The following is an 18,800-nucleotide window of genomic DNA, read 5'->3' on the forward strand; positions in this document are numbered from 1 at the left end:
TGGTGGCCCTCAGCTGCTGAGGAGCAGAGATTTTCACATGGCTTAGCAGATTTGTGATTAAATTGCCTTTGTTTAGTGATTTGAATTTTAGGGCACAAATAACGCAGAGAGGGCTTTGTAACAAAGCTGCTGAGAAACTCTGTCCATCACCTGGGAAGAAGTCCTGGATGGTTCTGTGGCTCACTGAAGATTAGCTCTGTAATGAGTACAATGATTCCTCTTTTCTGGGCACCAAGTCTGTGGAAACATTGAGATTTTACCTGATAACTGCAAACATTTTTATGAAATAAGTGCACACCTGTTTAATCATATAATATGTGCAGTGGTGTTCCAAGTGAAAGCAGCTGCTCATGTTTCCGTGTCAAATTATCCCTGACAAACAGCAGTCAGTAATATATAGTGCATCCTGATGTCAGGATTTCCGTGATGGAGGTGCACTGCCAGGCACTGCTGTTCCTGCTTACAGCCTGTTCTGACATGGTGAAGTGATCAGCTTTTGAAATTAATTTTCTCAAGCTAATGAAAATGTTGATTTCCTTTAATTTACGTTTTTCTTCTAAAATGGCTTGTTTTTGGGGCATAGATGCACTGTTTGGTATTGCTGAAACCATAGACAGCATTGAAGTTTCCAGGATTAAAATCCACTTGAGTTCTGCTTTGAGTTGCCTGTGTTGCTAGAACACATTACTGTCTCCAGTTTTATAGTGCAGGGTTTTATTTCTTTTTGAGGAATAGAATTTACCTTTAAAGGTCCAAATATTGGAACTTCTACTTTAACAGGCTTTGTACAGATTTGTTCACTTTTCAGCTGAACAAAACTTGCGTGTTATTAGGTGTAATTGTATAATGATATCTTACTAAAAAATCTGGAATATTAAAGCTCACTTGCGTGGAATCCAGAAAATACAGCTGATTAAATTTGATTTCCATTTGTTTTATTATATACAGGAAGTGCTGTAAACTAGGAAATGTACTCAGTTAATAATGGTTAGATTGAATTTGTAGGCAACTTTTCTTTTTTTACCCACAGTCCAGGTAAATCACATAGTTTGGACAACACGGGTTCCCTCTTGTGGTTAACTTAACTTATGAAATGGCTTTGATTTTCTAGCACAGTGACATTCTGAGTTATATTTCGTTTGAACTATTTCTAGCAGAAACCACACAGATGTTAAGCATCTAATTTAAAAACTTAACTTAAAAACTTAAAAACAAAGGTCCTAGAGGAAGCAAATAAATGAAGAAGTCTTGAAGATATTGGAAGGCTTCTCACTCCTTTTGCAATTCTTTTTGTTATTCATGTATTTCTCCTTTTTATCACACTCTCCAGTTGAAAAGAAACCCACAATGAAATAACCCCAAACTAACTTTTGGAAAAAAAAATTAGTAAAAGGCATTTAACTGTTAACATGTAGTACATTATAAGAGAATGCATTTAATTTGGTTTGTTTCAGCTGTTTGTTTACTTGACTGGATACAAGTCAGAAGAAAAGGAAATATAATTCTATAGGTTATGGCTATTTTGGTTTTAAATGTTGTCAATTGGTCATTTCAACTTGCCCATTTAAAAATTGATACAAAACCTTAAATTCAGTAGAACAGGTAATTCTTTCACAGTAAGTCCATTATTGCACTTGTAACTAGAGTTTCCTCTTGGATATGTGAAGTAGTGGCTGAAATGTTTGTTACTGTGCCTGGCAGAGTGCATTTCATTTGTGTGATAATGAGTAATATTAATCATTTGTGGTGGCAAGGTGGTGACTCCTTGGTCTTGAGAATAAAAGTGTTTGACAGGAATTTGACCTTTCTTTCTCCTCAAGGAATCAGCAAATGCAGAGAGCTCCCAGTTCTAGTTCCACAGGGTTTATTTTCAAGAGTTCGTGTAAAACATCTGTGTAGCCAAAGGGCTTTTTCTAATTAAGAAGAATGGCCATAAAATTCCATGGCTATTTAAATTCAGCATTTGTGACTCAAACTGAAATACTAATAAGGGTGCAGATGTAGGCACAAAAAATAATGTAGACCTTATTAATGTGTAGAGCTGTTCCAGCTTATGCAAACAAAATAAAAAATAAAGGAAAAACCCCCATGAGATTCATCACTTACTGGCAATTCCCATTAGATTTCTTGTGTATTAGAGAAACTGATTAGCATGCACATTGTACAGAAGGTATTGATTCAGCTACTGAGATAGGATAATCTGAGTCCTATATATCAAAACTGTGAGTTCTAAAAAAATTCACAGTAAAAAAGATGAAAACAAAGTAAAAGGGGGATTGTGACCTGGCTTTAAAGATTTCACAGAAGAATTGCTTTGTTGCAGGCTCTTAAGAACCATACAAACCTGAATTTCTTATGCAGTATATACAGTACCTACATTTCATCTTACATTTCACCTTTCTTTTTGTAAGATTTCTGTCATTTTACTTTCAAAGGAAGTGAGAACAGGCCTTTGGAAAGAAAATGCCTTAATTAAGTTACATTATCTGCATCATATTTCTTTATATTCTTTGCTGGGGAGCTAACTTGAATAAATGCTGTAAGGTTATCCCAGTATGGTAACACTTCTTAAACAGATGGAAGATAACTAATTGCATTATGTGAATTCTAAGAGAAGTTTGCTTTGAGGAGTCATTGTATTTAGTCCTTTTTTTTTCATAGGATGCCATACTGTTAAATTGGTACTGTACAGCAAAGTCTTTATTAGTAGTGTAATTGGAGGGATGGAAAGAGGGAAAATAGCAGAGATCACACAGCAAAATACCTGGAACTGGTCAAGAAAGCAGGAGGCACAATTCCTAGAAAGTGGAAAAATTAAGGTGTCTTCTTATTTAACTACTCTCTTTCCATGCTGTTCCCCACATTAATATTTCTTACTATTGGTGAGGCTTTACACGATGCTTTGTGATACTTGAGACTTAAGGCCAGGTCCTGAACTGCTGTATTTCCATGAATAAGTAAAAGCCATGAGCTGATCAAATGGGTCAATGGTGTGCACAATACCCTGCTTTGTATGGGTCCTGAGTTAGGGAGTGACCTTGGGGCTTTGCTTCCTCGGGCAAACTAGGGCTTGTAAGCATGACAAAGCCTCCCTGGAGAAGCTGGCATTTTCCAGGGAGCTTTCACATCCCCCACTGTCTGATTATTCAGTCTCAGAAGAGGATGCCTATCTTTCCAGCCCCAGGGTGAATGCAGGGTTTGCAGCTGCTATTTTGTGAGCAGGAAGCTTCATGGGGGCAGAAATCAGTTCAAAACTGAGGGGTTCAAAAAGGCTCTTAAATGCCATTGCATTTACTGCATCAGGGAGTTAAAAGCAGCATGGACAGATGTAATAAAGAGAAGTAAATGCAAGAAAGGAGAAGGAGTAATAGTCAAATAGTATCTCCTAGTACTTCCACTCCTATAAAATCTAAAAAGTACCCCAAAACATTACCATCCCAAAATATTCTGCCTTTACATTAGCTGTCTAGTGTTTACTGCAATATAGACGCCTCTGAATATTATTTCTAGGCTGAAGTCTGGAAATAAGTCAAACATGTTAATGGTAAAATAACAAAACAGTTAAACTGTTAATGGAAGAGGGCAGCTTGGAATTATTTCTGATGCATCTCTGTCTCTGGGCAGGGGAAAGCCCATTTAGAGGTGCAAAAATGCAGATCTCTGTCCTCCTTGATCTGCATCTAAATTTGGATTATATCCCTCATAAAGCATCTTTGCATATAATAGGCCTTTTTGTCTAAGAGGAAAAAAAGATCAGGCCGTAAGACCTGTGGTGTAAGACTTAGTATCTGAGAAACTTTGGGCATGTTTATGTGTGCCATATGTGTTTAAAAGTTGCATCCCTCACATCTTAGATGATGTAGAACATCTAGCTGTTGTCACTGAGCTTATATAATGACAAAGAAAAGAGCTATCTTATCTCTCCATGCAAATGTGGTCCATGCCACTGTCTAAAATCTTTACTTAATCTATTAATCTGATTGGGTTTGGGTGAATTCTAGGTGCAGTTTAAACAACAGCAGTGGTTTCACACTAACCTTGCAATAGAAAAGGAAAAGTAAAAATAAAGGGGTTCTAAATAGTTAAAAACATCTGTTCTGTGATTCAGTAGAAAATGCAAGACATGCCCCTCAGGCTTGCTTTTCTACATCTCTAAGTCTGCCACAGGGAGATTACCATTTTTGGGAAGTTCTTTGCATGTGAATTAAATGCTTGCTAAAATAATTAGTGCATGAGTAGACATAGTTGCTGGTTTGATTAGTTTGTTCGTGGGATTTTTTTTTACTAGACCCCAAAAATAAATAAATTGAGCAGAAACCCTTTTTGGAGATGTCCAGAGAGAGAGGGACTGCACTGTGATTGCAGTGGAGCCACAGGTCTTTCCTGGTGTCCACTGGGAATGGCTGGGATTACTGATCTGTGGCCTGTCCCTCCTTCTGCCCACCAAGGGCTCTGTGGCCACAGGACATTTCTGAGAGCCTTTTTCAGAAATGTTATTCCAAAACATGTTGTCCTTGAAGGAATAAGTGTTGGCAGTGACTGGGCAGTGATTTGGCTTGGGGAATTCTGCTGTTTGTATTTTATGTACACTCTTGCTGAAGGCTGGTGGAACTGGAATTGTGATTGAGAGCCTGTCGTTCAAGAAATGACTTTTCAGTTGAAATAAAGCGATGAAGTTTAATGCATTTTCTGAGATAACAAACCTTAAAATTGAAGTCACTGGTGGATTACATTTATCATGATTTCTGTGCGGGGTCTCTGCTGTTTAAAATTATTTGAACAGCAACGTATCAGATGATGATTGTCACAGCTGAGCCTTTGTTGTCTGTGTTGATATTTATAGGAGAAGCCCAGATGTACAAGCTAAAGAAGAATTGTGGAAACATATTCAGTAAGTATGGTCTTTGCAGGGTCTGAGAGATGCTTGGTTTGCTTTTACTGTAGCTATTCAAGTCCCCTCTGTTGTGGCACTACACTGGTTTAGTTTCAGTAAATTATGTATATGTTAATGACCTCCTGTGTGTAGAAGATACTCAGGTAACTGCATACACCAAATAAAGACGACCAATGTATGTAAATGAATTATTAAAGAACAATACACCATTTTAGAGATTAGAGCCCGTGTGTCTTCCAAAATGTCAATATTGATGCTTTTAGCATGACACCCCATTACCCCTTAGGAAGATATTTAGCAATTCCAAAGCATATTTATTCACTGTTTAGCACACGGAATGTTCATGATATTGTAAAGCAACAAGATTAGATTTGCATGGAGGTGAGAGGAAGGTGGAACAGGATGCAACATGCAGTTGAAGCAATCAGGGTGAAGTTACACTTATTTCAAAATAGGTGTCCTGTTTCGAAGTCAAGATAGCTTCAGGGCTGACAACAGCTTGTTTTAGTAAAACTTTGTAGCCCCATATAATAAACCTTTTTGCACTTCAAAGTTACTGTTACATTTTTTACTTTTCCTAATCCTTTATAGGAAGGAGCTTGTGGATCCATCTGGCCTATCTGAGGAGCAATTGAAAGAAATTCCATACACTAAAGTGGAGTGAGTTTATGTCAGATTTTTTTTTGTGAATATAAAAGCCCACTTTTCTTACTTTACTGTGAACTCTGTCATGCTGAAATAGGAATGGGTTTACACATAATCTATAACCTCATATATTTTCCAAACACTCCCCTAGGATGGGGTGGGTAGGGATACTTAATCTTAAAAGCAAAGATTTTTCCTTTTCAAAAGAAGAAAAAAAATATCATCTTAATCTCTCCTAGTCTCTCCCTCACACTCATGAACCTGTATGTTCTGTATGTCTCCCTATGCTAGCCATGAATCTTTTTTATATTATAAACTACAGAACCAGAAAGAAGTGAATGCAAGCAAGAAAAGAAAATACCTTTTTTTTATTTTTATTTTTTTTTAGCTTTTTCTTTGTTTTACATATTCTGATCATCCAAGGAACTCTTTGACCTCTGCAATCTCTTCTCTGGCTTGTCATGGGCAGCTGCCACGGCATAGCTATTTCCTTAAGAACGAATGTCCATTTCAGTGTGATAATTGCCCATTTGGGATTCCATGTGTCAGTGCAAGCAGCTGAATGTGGCACAAATGGGATCCTAGGTTGCATTATAATGTGCTCCCAAACACCACTAGGCAGAAAAGGCTGATGTTAAGGACGTGTAAATTAATGCATTCTTATTAAAGTTTCATTCTCAAACATGGGCATGCCAGTTTGTGACATCTGCTCTCCTAAAACACTGAGCTTGAATTCCAAGTACAGACTTCTAAAAGAAGCAACAACCCTTTACATTCAGCCCTTTAAATTCAGCCAGTGCAAGATGCCATCTGTTACACTTCAGTAAGATATGGGAGCACCGCTCAGTCTGCTGCTGGATTTATGCTTTGTGCCAAAGATCTGGTTTACCACGCCCCTGTTGTGAATTCTGTGTCTCTCTTAGGACTCAAGGTGACCCCATCCGCATCCGGCACTCGCACTCCCCTCGCAGCTACCGGCAGTACCGGCGGTCCCAGTGCTCCGATGGGGAGAGATCTGTCCTGTCTGAAGTGAAGTATGTGAACATGGTTATTAGCACTGAACTAGTGCAGTGCAGCCCTAGAGTTGTTTAAAGATCGTGGTGGTGAGAAGCAGCATACATGTGGCTTGTTGGTGGCACAGAGTTCAGGCAACCCCCTAAGTAGCATGTCTTCAGAGCTAAACATGAATGAAACAACTCCAAAACCATTTATGGTCTGTTCTCAGCCACAGCGGCTTTCTTGATCCATTTAGAAGGAGGAAAAACTGGAAAGGCTGAAATAAACCTGTATTGGTATTTAGTGGTAGATCATAAAGTTGCTCAGGGGATGAGAATTCCTGAGTTGCTTTCCAGATCACTTCATCGTTGATAGAGTTAAGATGTTGTCTCTGTTAGCTCTGTAATTTGTTTCATGGCAACTCTAGTACAACCCCCAATAGCCCCATTCTCAGTTGCAGCAAGGCCATAAAAATATGAAAAGCAGTCCCCACCTCGAAGGCTAGTTTTAGCTGGATAGCACACTGAAGGAGGTGTGGCACACCCATGATTTCAGGTGAGACTTGTCTTTTCCATGAGGGTGGCTGGGCCCTGGCACAGACTGCCCAGAGAAGCTGTAGCTACCCCATCCCTAGGAGTATTCAAGGCCAGGTTAGATGGAGCTCTGAGCAACCTGGGATAGTGGAAGATATCCCTGCCCATGGCAGGAGGTGGAACTGGATGATCTTTATAGTCTCTCCCAAATCAAACCATTTTATGATTCAATTCGGGCTGCTTCTGAAGACCAGGAGGAGACAGGGATGGGATGGGCTATGTCCTGAACACGCCCACAGAGGATCAGCGTGACACCTTTCAGATGTCCCACGTCAGGTGACAAAAGCCTTTCAGGTCTATAGAGCAGTCTCTGTCAGTTTCATTGCTCTTCCTCTGCACAGTTATAGTTTCATTAAAGCAATATCCATTCTGTAATATTATAATTCCAGTGTCAAAACTGATCTGGTCCCTCCACTGCCTGTTACACGATCTTCAGATGGGAAAGGTCTCAGCATCCAGCTGACACAACAGGTTAGTGATTGTACATCCTTAGCAATTTTCCTTTTTATTGGAGAGAGAAGTGGGGTTCTATTCTTATTTAAGATGGTCCTTGTTTCTCAGTGAAAAATAAAGATGAGATTTTTTCAGCAGCAGTATGAATTGAATTTTTATATTTTACATACACTTATACATTGCATTCCAAAATACATACAGTTCTGTAGCATATGTCCCTGTCAACACCTGCCTCTGCTGCTGGAGAACTCTTTCCCAATCTGATGCCTCCGTAAGATGCATCTCTGCTCCTCCCAGAAGGAAAACTGACTTTTACAACTTCTTGAATTATGAAGATGTGTTTGTGATGCAGTTGTAATCACATCATTCATTCACCTCTTTTGAGGTTGTCTGAAGAGTTTTGTTGCTTGGGCTTGAAACAGTGCTTCTTTTCCTTTTATTTTTCTTTTATTTCCCCCCCCATAAATACTGAATATTTTTAGGCTATTGACATCTAAAAAGGACAGAATCTAACTAATTGTTGATCTAACTTAATCACTGTCTTTCGTCATATATTACATACCATATCTCTCAGTTTTGATAGTTTTATTGAGCTCAAAATGTAAGAAACAAATTTTACTCCCAAGTACTCGCAAGTCTTTTGTACAAACACACAAATCATGGAAGGGAGAATTCCAGATACCTAGCTTACTATACCAGTAATGTTAAAATGTTCAGTGTTTACAAACACCTCTCTTTTCCCTCTGCCCCAGGCTCCCTCGCCATTAATTCCTTGTGAGTGTTTGCTTGCAGTGTTTTGCTAAATATCAAACAATTAATCATGGCACTTCCTGAATAGGCAATAGCACAAAGGGGCAGCAGCTGGCAGGAGGCAAAAGGGGAAAAAAGTTCTGTTTGATCAAATAAATGTAGAGACTTTAAAATTCCTGATGCATGTATATATATGTATATATAAATTGCCATACCCATAGCCTAAGGCTTTCATAGCAACAGTAAGCAAAATAGTGTTTAAATTCTGCTGTATCTTTTCAACATATTTAATTTATTCTCTTCAGAGGCAGAATGGATCTAAAGACAGCCTAATAGAAGAACCATCTCTGCCATCCACCAATAATGTTGATGGAAAACCTGCCACTAAGATTGTAAAAACTGTACAGGTGTCACGCTTCAAGGTGGAGACTTGACTGATGAACTGAAGATGGTTAATGGGTTTTGGTCTTTGGAAAGTGAGAATTTGTTTATGTGTGCAAGGGAAGGAACTGAAGTCGACGTGGTGGTCTTGTCTTTCACCTGGCAGTGCAGCCTGCTTGCTGGGAAGACCAAGCAATGGTTTTATCACCAACATCATGCTAGTGGTGTGAGGCAACCAAAACCAAAAGTCTTTGCAAAACTGAAAGAACAGCAGTTACATTTCCAAAAAATGAACAACGAAAAAAATGGCTGCAACAAAACAGGCTTCATGGCCTGCTCTGTAACTGAATAGCCTTGTTCCAAGAAGTGACTGTTAACTGACATCATCAGGACCAGATGCTTCTAGATAAGTAAAATAGTCATATTTTTGGTCAATTGTGCAATACAGTGTGATATGGGGAAATTATTGTCACAATTTATATGGGGATCAACTTATGTCCTGAGACATAAGGACAGATAGCTCTTACAAGGGTTATTTTAGCCTAGCACAATATCAGATGCTTGTGTTGTTGATACAAATTCTGACTCAACCCATTTTAGCTCAAGAACAACAGACTCTGTAACATGCTGTAGCAGTGAGTTCCAGAGGTGATACAGACATATTTTGCTTTGGGCAGGTTTAAGTGTTCTAAATTTTGAATGTCCTTTTGTGTAGTGGGACTATTTAAATGAACATTCCATACCAGAGAAATACATTTACCAACTTGTAGTAAAGCACACTGGAAACTGGGGAATATAAATTGACCCATTGTGTTAAGACTGCTTAGCAAGGCACTTCAGTGCTGGTTAAATGAAACTTGTGGAGTAGTATTTAAGACAGCTAGAAAATAGCTGTTTTTTTGTTTTGTTTTTTAATCTACATTAGTAAAGTCTGTCTTAATTTCTCATATAAAATAATCTGACACTTTTCTCTGAGCCATTTCTATTATGTTAAAATGACAAAGGCAGTATTTCAGGTATGATAACTATAATTTTTTTTCCTATTGTCATGGTAGGAATACTATGTTTTAATGATGCTGCACACTGAGTGGGTTATCTTCTAATATATATCTGAAGTGATGCCTGGCTCTCCTCTTGTCCTATCAGTTCTTACAAATATCTTCAAGTCACTTCTCTGCCTCCCATTTGTCCACAATCAGCACATGGATGAGCCTCCAGGTGTTGACTTGCTAGGGAGCTTAGCAAAGTCCTTGTGTTGTGGAAGTAATTTTTGCTAAGTGAAGTCATTGAACTAAGTATTGAATTTGTCAAGCAGCGTTGTAAACAGCTGTAGCAGCTTATGTGCCTTTCTACGTTTGTCCTCTCTACACTCAACCCTCACAACCCACAGAGATTTGCAGTGATCCTGTGTCTTCCAGTCCAAGCAACATCAGGGAATTGCAGCCCTGTCAGAAAAGCAACTGCTTGAGAACTGGAGTAAGCATAAGGTGCCTAAGTTAAACTTTACAAGAGCATGGGATTACTAATACTCATTTTAACTGACTAAACTGGTAAGCGAAATTTGTATGATGTGTTTTATTTTCCACTTCATTTTTTAATTCTTCATTGTTTCATTATCTGAGGTGGTCTGGTGGATGTTACTAGCCAGGGCTGCAGCCATACAGTTTGTATATTCCTATCACAGTATGGAGTGGTCTCTAGGTTGGGATGTGCTGCATTCTGCCAGGGAAGGCAGATTCACTTAATAAATACTTTTCTTTGGTCATTTACAGCTCTGCTTCTACAGTCTCAGTGAAAAAATCTAAGGGAAGGACAGTTAGAACTCTGCAGTAAAAATTCCATTTTCATGGAGGTTCTTCAGAATTTTTTGAATTTACTATGGATTTAATTCTAGGACATTGTCTGGCTTGGATTAAACTATTTGCTCAGTTTTGTAAGTGTGTAAAACGGTTTCATTGTCATTGCTCCAATCCTTTAGGATATGTTTATGACCTTGTGTAGTACTGTCATAAACAACAGTTAAAAAAAGCCCAAAGAAAACAAAAAAACGAAAAAAACAAACCAAAAAAACATCCAAACCACAATAAAATCCCAGCCAACCACTAGGAAAAGGAATATCACTATGGCAAAATGGCTTAATGGAGAGCATCACAATCTTTTGGAAGACAACTGAAAAATGGCAAACTATACAAGAACTGGTTACAGTGTCTGCAGTGAAAGCTGGTCCTTGTTCCTTTGAGGTGTTCCAACTTGGAGCATTACACACTTGCTTGTAGTTTGCTGCTTTCTAAATCATTACTATTAGTTTGCTGTCCTTACCCAGGCACAGGTGAGTAGCATCTATCTACTACTGCAGGAGGATTTGAGTTATTAGTTGAGAATTATCTGTCTGTAGTGTACCTATCTTGCCCATCTTTATATATTGATCAAGGTTTATATCCAACCTCATGTTTTCCTGTATGCTTTCATCTTCCTGTGGCCTTTTGTGTGTTATTGCTAGATACCATCAGCCAAGTGTGTAGTTACTTTCCTTACTGCACATATCAGAAAATAGGTTCTGTCTAGTCTAACAGTGAAGGGTTTCAATTCTCAAGTCACCGGAGAGTTGTTTCATAATCAAGCCGATTTTTTTGCATTTAAATGAGAAATTTATGGAGCGAGCCCTAGATTTGAGTCTCTTCTCTCTGATGAGACTATGTAGGAAGCAGGTTTTTAGCAATGGGCTAAAATGATGTAAACCTGGGCCACTGCAATCCAGTTTTGTGTCCACGAAAGTATAAGGATATAATGATATATAAGGATATAGAAATGTTTTGTTGTGCCAAAACAAGGCAAAACTTGCAACAAGGACATCACTGTCAGCTAACAGTACAGAAAAACAAATTTCTTTCATATATGTGATCTTCCTTTCCCTTCAAGCTTTTCTTCAATCATTTGAGGAAAAGCACCTTTTTTAAGATCTTTTTATTTTTGTGAGAGATACACACTAGTGATCAATCGCTGAAAGTACTTACTGTGTCACAACTATGCCTTCTAGACCTAAACCAGCTCTACATGTCTGAGTGACCAGGCTCTTACAGCTCTGAGTTACACCTTGCCCTCTCCACTGTTGCTACCCTTCCCCAGCTCTCCTGGGCATTCACTGCCTAGAGGCAGTTGCATTTTCAGATCTGGAGTCTGGATGTCAGTCTAAAATACTTCTACATCCTGGTAAGTCAGGCAAAAGACATGAGATGATAAGTGTCAGGAAGTTTACCCTGGGGAATTGATCTCAGGCTAATGATTTTAACTTTGTGCCTCTGCCTTTACCTCTTCTGAGACTTCCATAAGTGCTAAGTATTTGTAAGTTATAGAACTCTCACTAATTAGCAACAGTTACAACATAGCTGTACAACCTTTTGCAAAACATGTATTTTATACAATAAAGAGGGCTTGCTATCCACAGCACAAAAACATTGTTGTATATCCTGTACTGGCTCCCTTGCTTAGTTGTCTGGTTTCCTCCATTAGGAACTAGCCTTGAACCTGCTGTTTTCTACACTGCACCTCTTACCGGTATCATTAACTCTGCAACTTGCATTCTAATCAAGCTCATGATATTGATGATGTTTGTTGAAAAGTCATTACTATTTAAGTTGCCAAATTCATTCCCTTTATACAGGTGGATATGAACTGAAGAGACAGCATGTTTTCTTTTGGGAAGATTGGTTTAATTCAAAACTCCCTAGAAAGGTGTTTGAAGACAACATATGTGAACATACCAATGTGATACATTTGTTCCATGTACATTAGGTATTAATGAAGCAACTGTGTGCTTTATTTTAAAATGAGTTTGATAGATGGCTGTGTCAATACTTGTGTCCAGGTTCCTTAAAGTCAAGTAAAACTTGAATTTTTAGGCCATTGCATGGTTGCCTGTGTCTTATTTACATTACACAAAGGAGCAAAGCCCTCAGAAACACAGATTCATTTGACACCATCTGGTAAAAACAGGTGTAGTACCAATTAAAATCCACTTGAGGATACAGCTTCTCCAGATTAAGTATTTTATCTTGCAGCAGGAAGTTGTCAGTGTAAGCTTTGCATTTCTACTGCACATCTATACCAGTTTCCTTTCTCACCTAAAAATCACAAGAGAGCAACAGCAGACTACACAAGCTGTCAAACCAAACACACGGAGACAAGAGTCAGTGTGGCAGATATTCTCTCCTTAATGTGTCTCTTTTTATTCCTGTATTTGTTCTCCTGAGTAAGAGCTGTGGTGTGTTGACCTTGGCTGGACACCAGGTGCCCTCCAGGCTGCTCTATCACTCCCCTCCTTAACAGGATGGGAGAGGAATTACATGGAAAAAAATCCTTGCGGGTCAAGATAAAGGAGTTTAATAAAGCAGAAACAAAAGCAAAAAAATCCTAAGTCCAAAAGATTTTCTTTTCTACTTCCCAGGAACACATGATGTCCACCTCATTCCTGCAAAGCAAGGCTTCAGTACATGTAATAGGTTGGTCTAAAATACAAATTCCTAATCCTTTCTCTTCAGATTTTATAGTCGTCAGAGATCCTTATAGCAGAGCAGATTCTTAGTCTGATTTTTTTTCAAAGGTGCAATTCAGTTAGCCAGTCATACAAAATAAAAGGCAGCCCTAATGTTTAACATCGTACTTCACATTTACCAGCATTATTTAAGTAATCTGTGACCCTTGCACCCACCTATTGCTCCCTCTACCTCACTTTTTCCTTGTTCTACCCCACTATAACACCTGTATTACACATTAAAGGTTGGTCCTACATTTTTTTTTTAGTTGAAAGGTAATTAACATTGTAGATACCAATCACCAAATCCTGGACTAGCTGTTGCTTTTGAGATTTTTTAAAAAGTTTTAAAAGCTACTTCTGTCAGTCTTACACTTCAACAGCCCCTGAGCAGAACTCCCGAACAGATGGTATCTTCAGGGAATGTAATCCCTAATAAAAACACTAAACTTTCAAGTATATCCCATAATGACATGCTGGATCAGTAAAAATTAATTACTCTTGTCTAAACCTCCTTCTCTCTTGATAAACGAAAAACAACCTTACACTTAGAATCAGTAGCATGTTTACATTCAGTACTGAAGAATCAGACACTGGAAGATTCAAAATTTAAATATTTGTTCTGATAAATCATGTTAAATCTTCCTAGAAAAATAAGCAGCAATCCTAATTATGTCAAGATTATTTCACTCCAAGTTATACTGAAGTACCACATGCTGTAGCTGGGCAAGGTGATAATAAACCAAACTTGCAATTCTCCATGTCGGATAAACACCTTTCCTGCTATTTTTAAACCCTGGTTTGCTGAATTTCTACTTTTTAGATTTCTACTTTTGCTCACCACAATACACATCTCAGCCAAACCGATCTCCAAATACTACAGGAGACTATGGCTTAAGTCATCACATCCCAAACACTTAGTAGCTCTTAGGCTTTGTTTCACCCACAGGGGTGCATTGGTATTCCCACAATTAAGAGGAAGTCTGAACTCAAACAGAAGCAATTGTTACTAAAGTTTAGGAAAGACAGAAATTCTGAGAATAGACACATATGTCTTTATTTTTTGTCTATATAAACATTACCAGACACTGCCACAACGCAGTTAAATGCACTCTGTCTTACAACATGGAGGCTTAACAGTCCATCTTTTGAATAGTTTTTTGTTTCTTAGGGAGGAGTGTTTGCATAGACAGGCAGTGTTTCCAGGCTGGTTCTAACAACTTTTCCTAAGGAAGAAAATAAACATACTTTGTGAGACTGGACACATGTAGCACACAGCTCTTCTCAGTAACATACTCTAAATCCACAACACTAATATAAAATTACAAAGATGAGCTTCCCCTCATACCTTGGCAAAAAGCAAAAAGGTAAAATCTGCAAATCTAATTTTTAAGGAGCCTGACTGCAGGAGAGGCCTTCTGCCCACCTAAGCAAGAATTCAGATGGCAACGTAAAGCTGGTAGCAGTAATAACACTTTCTGTCTAGTGGGAATCAACAGAAAATTCTGCAGTACTAACAGAAGAGTACTAATGCATATGACTGTGCATTAGAAAACACTCTGGGAACAGTAAGCCAATAATACACGATTTAATAATTTTATGCTGGAAAACAAGCATCAGCCCTGTTACTGGACACATTACTAATGATGGATTACATGAACATTTCCTTTCCCAGTGCCCAAGAGGTTCATACAAAGAGTGCCCACCTTACTCTTCAGCCCTGCAAAAGCCCCCAGTGCCTGGGGTGCAGAAGGTGTGGATGGATTTCACAGGCTCATTTTCTTCCAGCAGTAGTGGTAAAGTGCATCTATGTTGCTCAAGCAGATTTTCACATTAATTTTCAACAGCATCATGGCCAACTTGAAGGAGTTTCATCGCTTCTGAAGATTAATTATATTTTCTCCTGAAAAAAAAACCAAAACCAAACCAAACAAAAACTACAGTGATGTAGCACTGGATCATTCTTACACCAGATTTCCAGTACTGACCTAGAAGTTCCTGGCTTCAAAGACCTGTATTACTTGTCACACCCTTGAGTATGTACGTTACACAAATCACAGTCTAAGCAACAAATAAAGATTTGATAGTGCATGCAATTTTTATTAACACCTTGTTGTACTAATGAATTTTGGGCTGATTTGCACTACTCAGCTTTTCAATAGTGTTGGCTTTTCCAAACTTTACAGTGAAGCAGCAACTATTATATATATATATAAAATATATATATATATAATATATATATATTATATATTATATGAGATTCCAAGCTTTCATGTTCTGTCAGGCATTTTAACATTTTCAGTCCTTGTGTTCTGAATTGCTCCACAATATCACACTCCTAAAAGCAAACATGAGAAAGCATGTCCTTGTCTCGGACACACTGGCAACTACATACTGATTTAACAAGCCACCCACACCAAACTTTTTATTTTATAGTTTCCACTTGTTGATAAGAATACAACCATCAGGGTCATCTCACTCTCAGTGTTTCAGTTCTTATTTCTGCTCTGAAGTCACTGTGTCAAACCTCCTTCTCAGCAGAAAGCCTGTTTCATTGCAAAAGCAGGCTACAGGATAGAGTTGTACAAAGAATTATTTTTACTCACAGCTGTGCAATCAGCACTTGATGGTTTCTTCCCACATGTCCCTCTCATGCTCGGCAGCTTTCACCATGCCTCTCTCTGGGAGATCCTGAACTTCCAGCTAAACACACTAGAAACCTGTTAGAAGCATTCCTATCATCAAGCATTCTGGCCGAAATCTGGCAATATCAAAGTACACTTTTACACTTTCAAAAGGGCATCAAGGAAAGCACAGCAAAAGAGCAGACAACATATTATTCAACACTGAATAACAGATCCACAAATCTACAAAAACAAAGCACATTTTTTCACCTTTAAGAAGATTTTAATCTTTTCTATACCTGAGTACTAAGTTGTAAATATATTTTTGCAATAGAAAAACCAGAGCCCACAGCTGGAAACCTCGAAAGTTATGTATTAGTTACTTGCAGATGTAAAGATCATGACAGACAGGACAGCTAAACAATGCTAGAAGTGTCCATTGTAACTTCAGCTTTTCCTCTTTTAATAATTATCAGATTCACCACTTTAAAAGATTGAAGAATAAAATCTACTATGTAGCTGCTCAACCGTACTACTTCTACAGGTTTTTTTGTCCTTGCAAAAACAGAGGAGGAAGGTTCATAAACAACTCCCTAAACCAGTTTGAGCAAGAATTTCTGTTTGCCTTTTTTGACACCACATCCATTCTGGACAGGAATGAATGGGCAACACAAAGGCTAAAACTTAAGTATGGCAACTCTTTACCTCTGCAAAATTAAATTAATTACTTAAGAGCAATTAATTACTTGACAAATATGTCAAAATTCACAATTAAGTAATACTTTATACAGACCAAACATTTAATACTAGAAGCCAAGAATATCATACTCTTTGGACATCTTTTGGTCATGCTGGTGCACGCTCCGGCCCATGACCAACTCCATTGCTTTCATCTGAAAAAAAAAAAAAAAAAAAAAAAAAAAAGACACATTTGAAAGAGCGACGGAGAAACACGAACAGTTCAAGGAGTCTAAAAAGACTAGAGATAAATGCACCATTTCGAGGACAGGCCGCCGCAGCCAACACAACTTCACACTGCACTGCCTCTCCGCCTCAGGCACCGCGCCGCTCCCGCCGCGCCTCCCGCGGGGTGAACCATCTCTCCCGAGAGAGGGGGGGACACGCCGTGCGCCGCCTCCTTCCACAGCGCAGCGGGCGGCGTACGGAGTCTGCCACAGACGCGAGGCTGCACACTCGGCCATGCACGCAGAAGGAGCCCTGTGCAGGGGACTCTGCCCGGGAAAGCCGCCGGGATGCAGATCAGCATCGGCTCTCCCCCCTGTCTCAACGCGGCGATAGAGGCACCTCAGAAAGGGAGGCAAGGGTCACATCCGCTGTGTGCGCATGCGCAGTTCCGTGCCCGCCGAGGCGTGTGGGGGCTGTGGAGGGGAAGTTGCCGGTGTTTCCTGTTCCTTGTGGAAGCTCCCGGTGTTCCCTGGACCTTTGTGGTTGCTCATGGTGTCCTTTGTGCCCTGGCGGCGAGGAGGCTGCGGCGGGCAAGTTCCCGGAGTTCCCTTTGTCTTTTCGGGGGCACATTACAGTGAGGTGGCTGCACGGGAACACCGCCTTGTCGAGTATCGCTCGCTCGTCGCGATGCCTTGAGGTTGAATTGTCTGTCCCCAGGCTGAATTCCACTCGCCTTTTGTAAACATAACCAGTGCCGCCAGATAACTTAGGCAGTAGGAGTTGCTTAATAAAGAAAAGAGCTGTGTTTCAAGAATTTCGCAAGGTATCACAGAAATAAACATGCATTAGGTGACCCGAGAATGTTTTGCTGCGGAAAAGCTGTGACCTTTTGCCCTTTGGTGCCCTTGATTTGTAGAAGCCGCCACTTTGCTCCCTTGCAGAATAAGCAGTGTTTCTTTTCTAAACTCTTTGTCTGTATTCAGAGAGCCGAAATGGGCCACATCCATTCCAGCAGTGTCTTGCTATTGTGATAATTGATAAAAGATTCGTGTTAATCACAAAAGCATTGGGGTTTGTATAAACCAGAATACTAAGCTCTGAAGTGAAGCATGGACACTAGATAAAGAAAATTATATGATTAAATAATTCTGTTTAAAACCACCTTGTTATGTTATATTATGTTGTATTATGTTACATTATAATATGTTATGTCATGTTTTCCAAATAAGTTGTATCGGCTACCAGCTTGCAAAATCGGACTTCCCAAAAAGCCCTTCCTGCCTTTGTCTGATCAATACTGCCTATCCCAAAAACCAGACTCCCAGAACTTCTCTGGTGGTTATCTACAAGGACCAGATGGCAATCTGTGACTGATTATCACCCAAAGGCTTTGTGTAAGGATGTTTATTCAACCACCACTGCTTATGACAACAAAAATCCAAAAATTATTGATTACAACGAGAACCCACAGTATAAGAAGAGGCTGCAAACCAAGGTTGGGTGGAGCGTGGAGTGGGCGGTGACCCCTCACGTTCCCCAGTGCTGCTTGCTCTTTCTGTATCAAATAAAACGACCTAAATTTTGCTGAATATCGAGACTTTCGTCTCTCATTTATAACGCTATCCGCTCTGCCGGGAGCACATGGAGAGTGGAACCGGCCTCAGTTCCCGCTGGAAGTTGTGATGGTCCTCGATATTTAGGCTTGAAGGCTGGCAGAAGCTCAGCTCTGAGTACACATTTTCACTTTACCTGACCCTGCAAGTGGCGGCGTTCACACATTTGAAAACCTGTGAGAAGGGGAACTTGAGCAGGGCAGGTACACCAGAAGGATAAACCGGCACTGTCTGTAGGGAAGAGCAGACTGAGGCCAGTGCTAACTATAGAGAAACCTGTACAGCTCTCTTACCCGCCTTGCTCTGCTTCTTGGGGCTCCTCCTTACCTGGGAATATCAGAGGAAACACTTAGATAATGTCTGGAAGGCAGAGTTGCCAAGTCACTTCTCCTGAACAGCCTGTAATGTGACGCC

General features: G+C 39.5%; 2 protein-coding genes and 1 non-coding gene across 6 annotated transcripts in view; 1 reads left to right on the forward strand and 2 right to left on the reverse strand.

Annotated features, from left to right (window-relative positions):
- Window positions 1-12,615, forward strand: part of EPB41L4A (erythrocyte membrane protein band 4.1 like 4A) — a 119,219-nt gene extending 106,604 nt beyond the window's left edge. Inside the window, exons 19-23 of the mRNA XM_014877309.2 lie at window positions 4,844-4,891; window positions 5,486-5,554; window positions 6,463-6,573; window positions 7,518-7,599; window positions 8,637-12,615. Coding sequence (XP_014732795.2) covers window positions 4,844-4,891; window positions 5,486-5,554; window positions 6,463-6,573; window positions 7,518-7,599; window positions 8,637-8,765 — 439 coding nt within the window. The 3' untranslated portion in view covers window positions 8,766-12,615. The remainder of the gene's footprint in view (window positions 1-4,843; window positions 4,892-5,485; window positions 5,555-6,462; window positions 6,574-7,517; window positions 7,600-8,636) is intronic.
- Window positions 12,616-14,275: 1,660 nt separating this feature from the next.
- Window positions 14,276-17,084, reverse strand: LOC148219681 (uncharacterized). 4 transcript variants are annotated; one of them, XR_015799187.1, is made up of 5 exons: window positions 16,863-17,084; window positions 16,696-16,760; window positions 15,850-15,963; window positions 14,950-15,123; window positions 14,276-14,469 (listed from the first exon to the last, which is right to left on the reverse strand). XR_015799187.1 is itself a non-coding variant. In XM_088155826.1 (4 exons), the coding sequence occupies exons 1-3, from the start codon at window positions 17,067-17,069 to the stop codon at window positions 15,894-15,896; spliced, it is 342 nt and encodes a 113-aa protein (XP_088011952.1). In that variant the 5' UTR covers window positions 17,070-17,084; the 3' UTR covers window positions 14,816-15,123; window positions 15,850-15,893. The 4 variants fall into 4 exon arrangements, 2 of the variants coding, with proteins under 2 accessions (XP_088011952.1, XP_088011953.1); XR_015799188.1 differs by having other exon boundaries at window positions 14,950-15,146; XM_088155826.1 differs by lacking the exon at window positions 14,276-14,469 and having other exon boundaries at window positions 14,816-15,123.
- Window positions 16,416-16,546, reverse strand: LOC148219682 (small nucleolar RNA SNORA13). Its single transcript, XR_015799715.1, has one exon. It is a non-coding gene; the product is annotated as a small nucleolar RNA SNORA13 (small nucleolar RNA).
- Window positions 17,085-18,800: the final 1,716 nt, after the last annotated feature.

This window comes from Sturnus vulgaris, chromosome Z, assembly GCF_052056855.1.
Source record: "Sturnus vulgaris isolate bStuVul1 chromosome Z, bStuVul1.hap1, whole genome shotgun sequence".
Lineage (NCBI taxonomy): Eukaryota > Metazoa > Chordata > Aves > Passeriformes > Sturnidae > Sturnus > Sturnus vulgaris.

Excerpts from the sequence above, each read along its gene's own strand:
- LOC148219681 (XM_088155826.1), bottom strand. The coding sequence starts at position 17,069 with ATGGCCGAGTGTGCAGCCTCGCGTCTGTGGCAGACTCCGTACGCCGCC. Across the intron at positions 16,761-16,862 it reads GGCGGCCTGTCCTCGAAATG|ATGAAAGCAATGGAGTTGGT; the intron begins GTGCATTTATCT and ends TTTTTTTTTCAG. Across the intron at positions 15,964-16,695 it reads GACCAAAAGATGTCCAAAGA|GTTTCTAGTGTGTTTAGCTG; the intron begins GTATGATATTCT and ends TGCTTCTAACAG.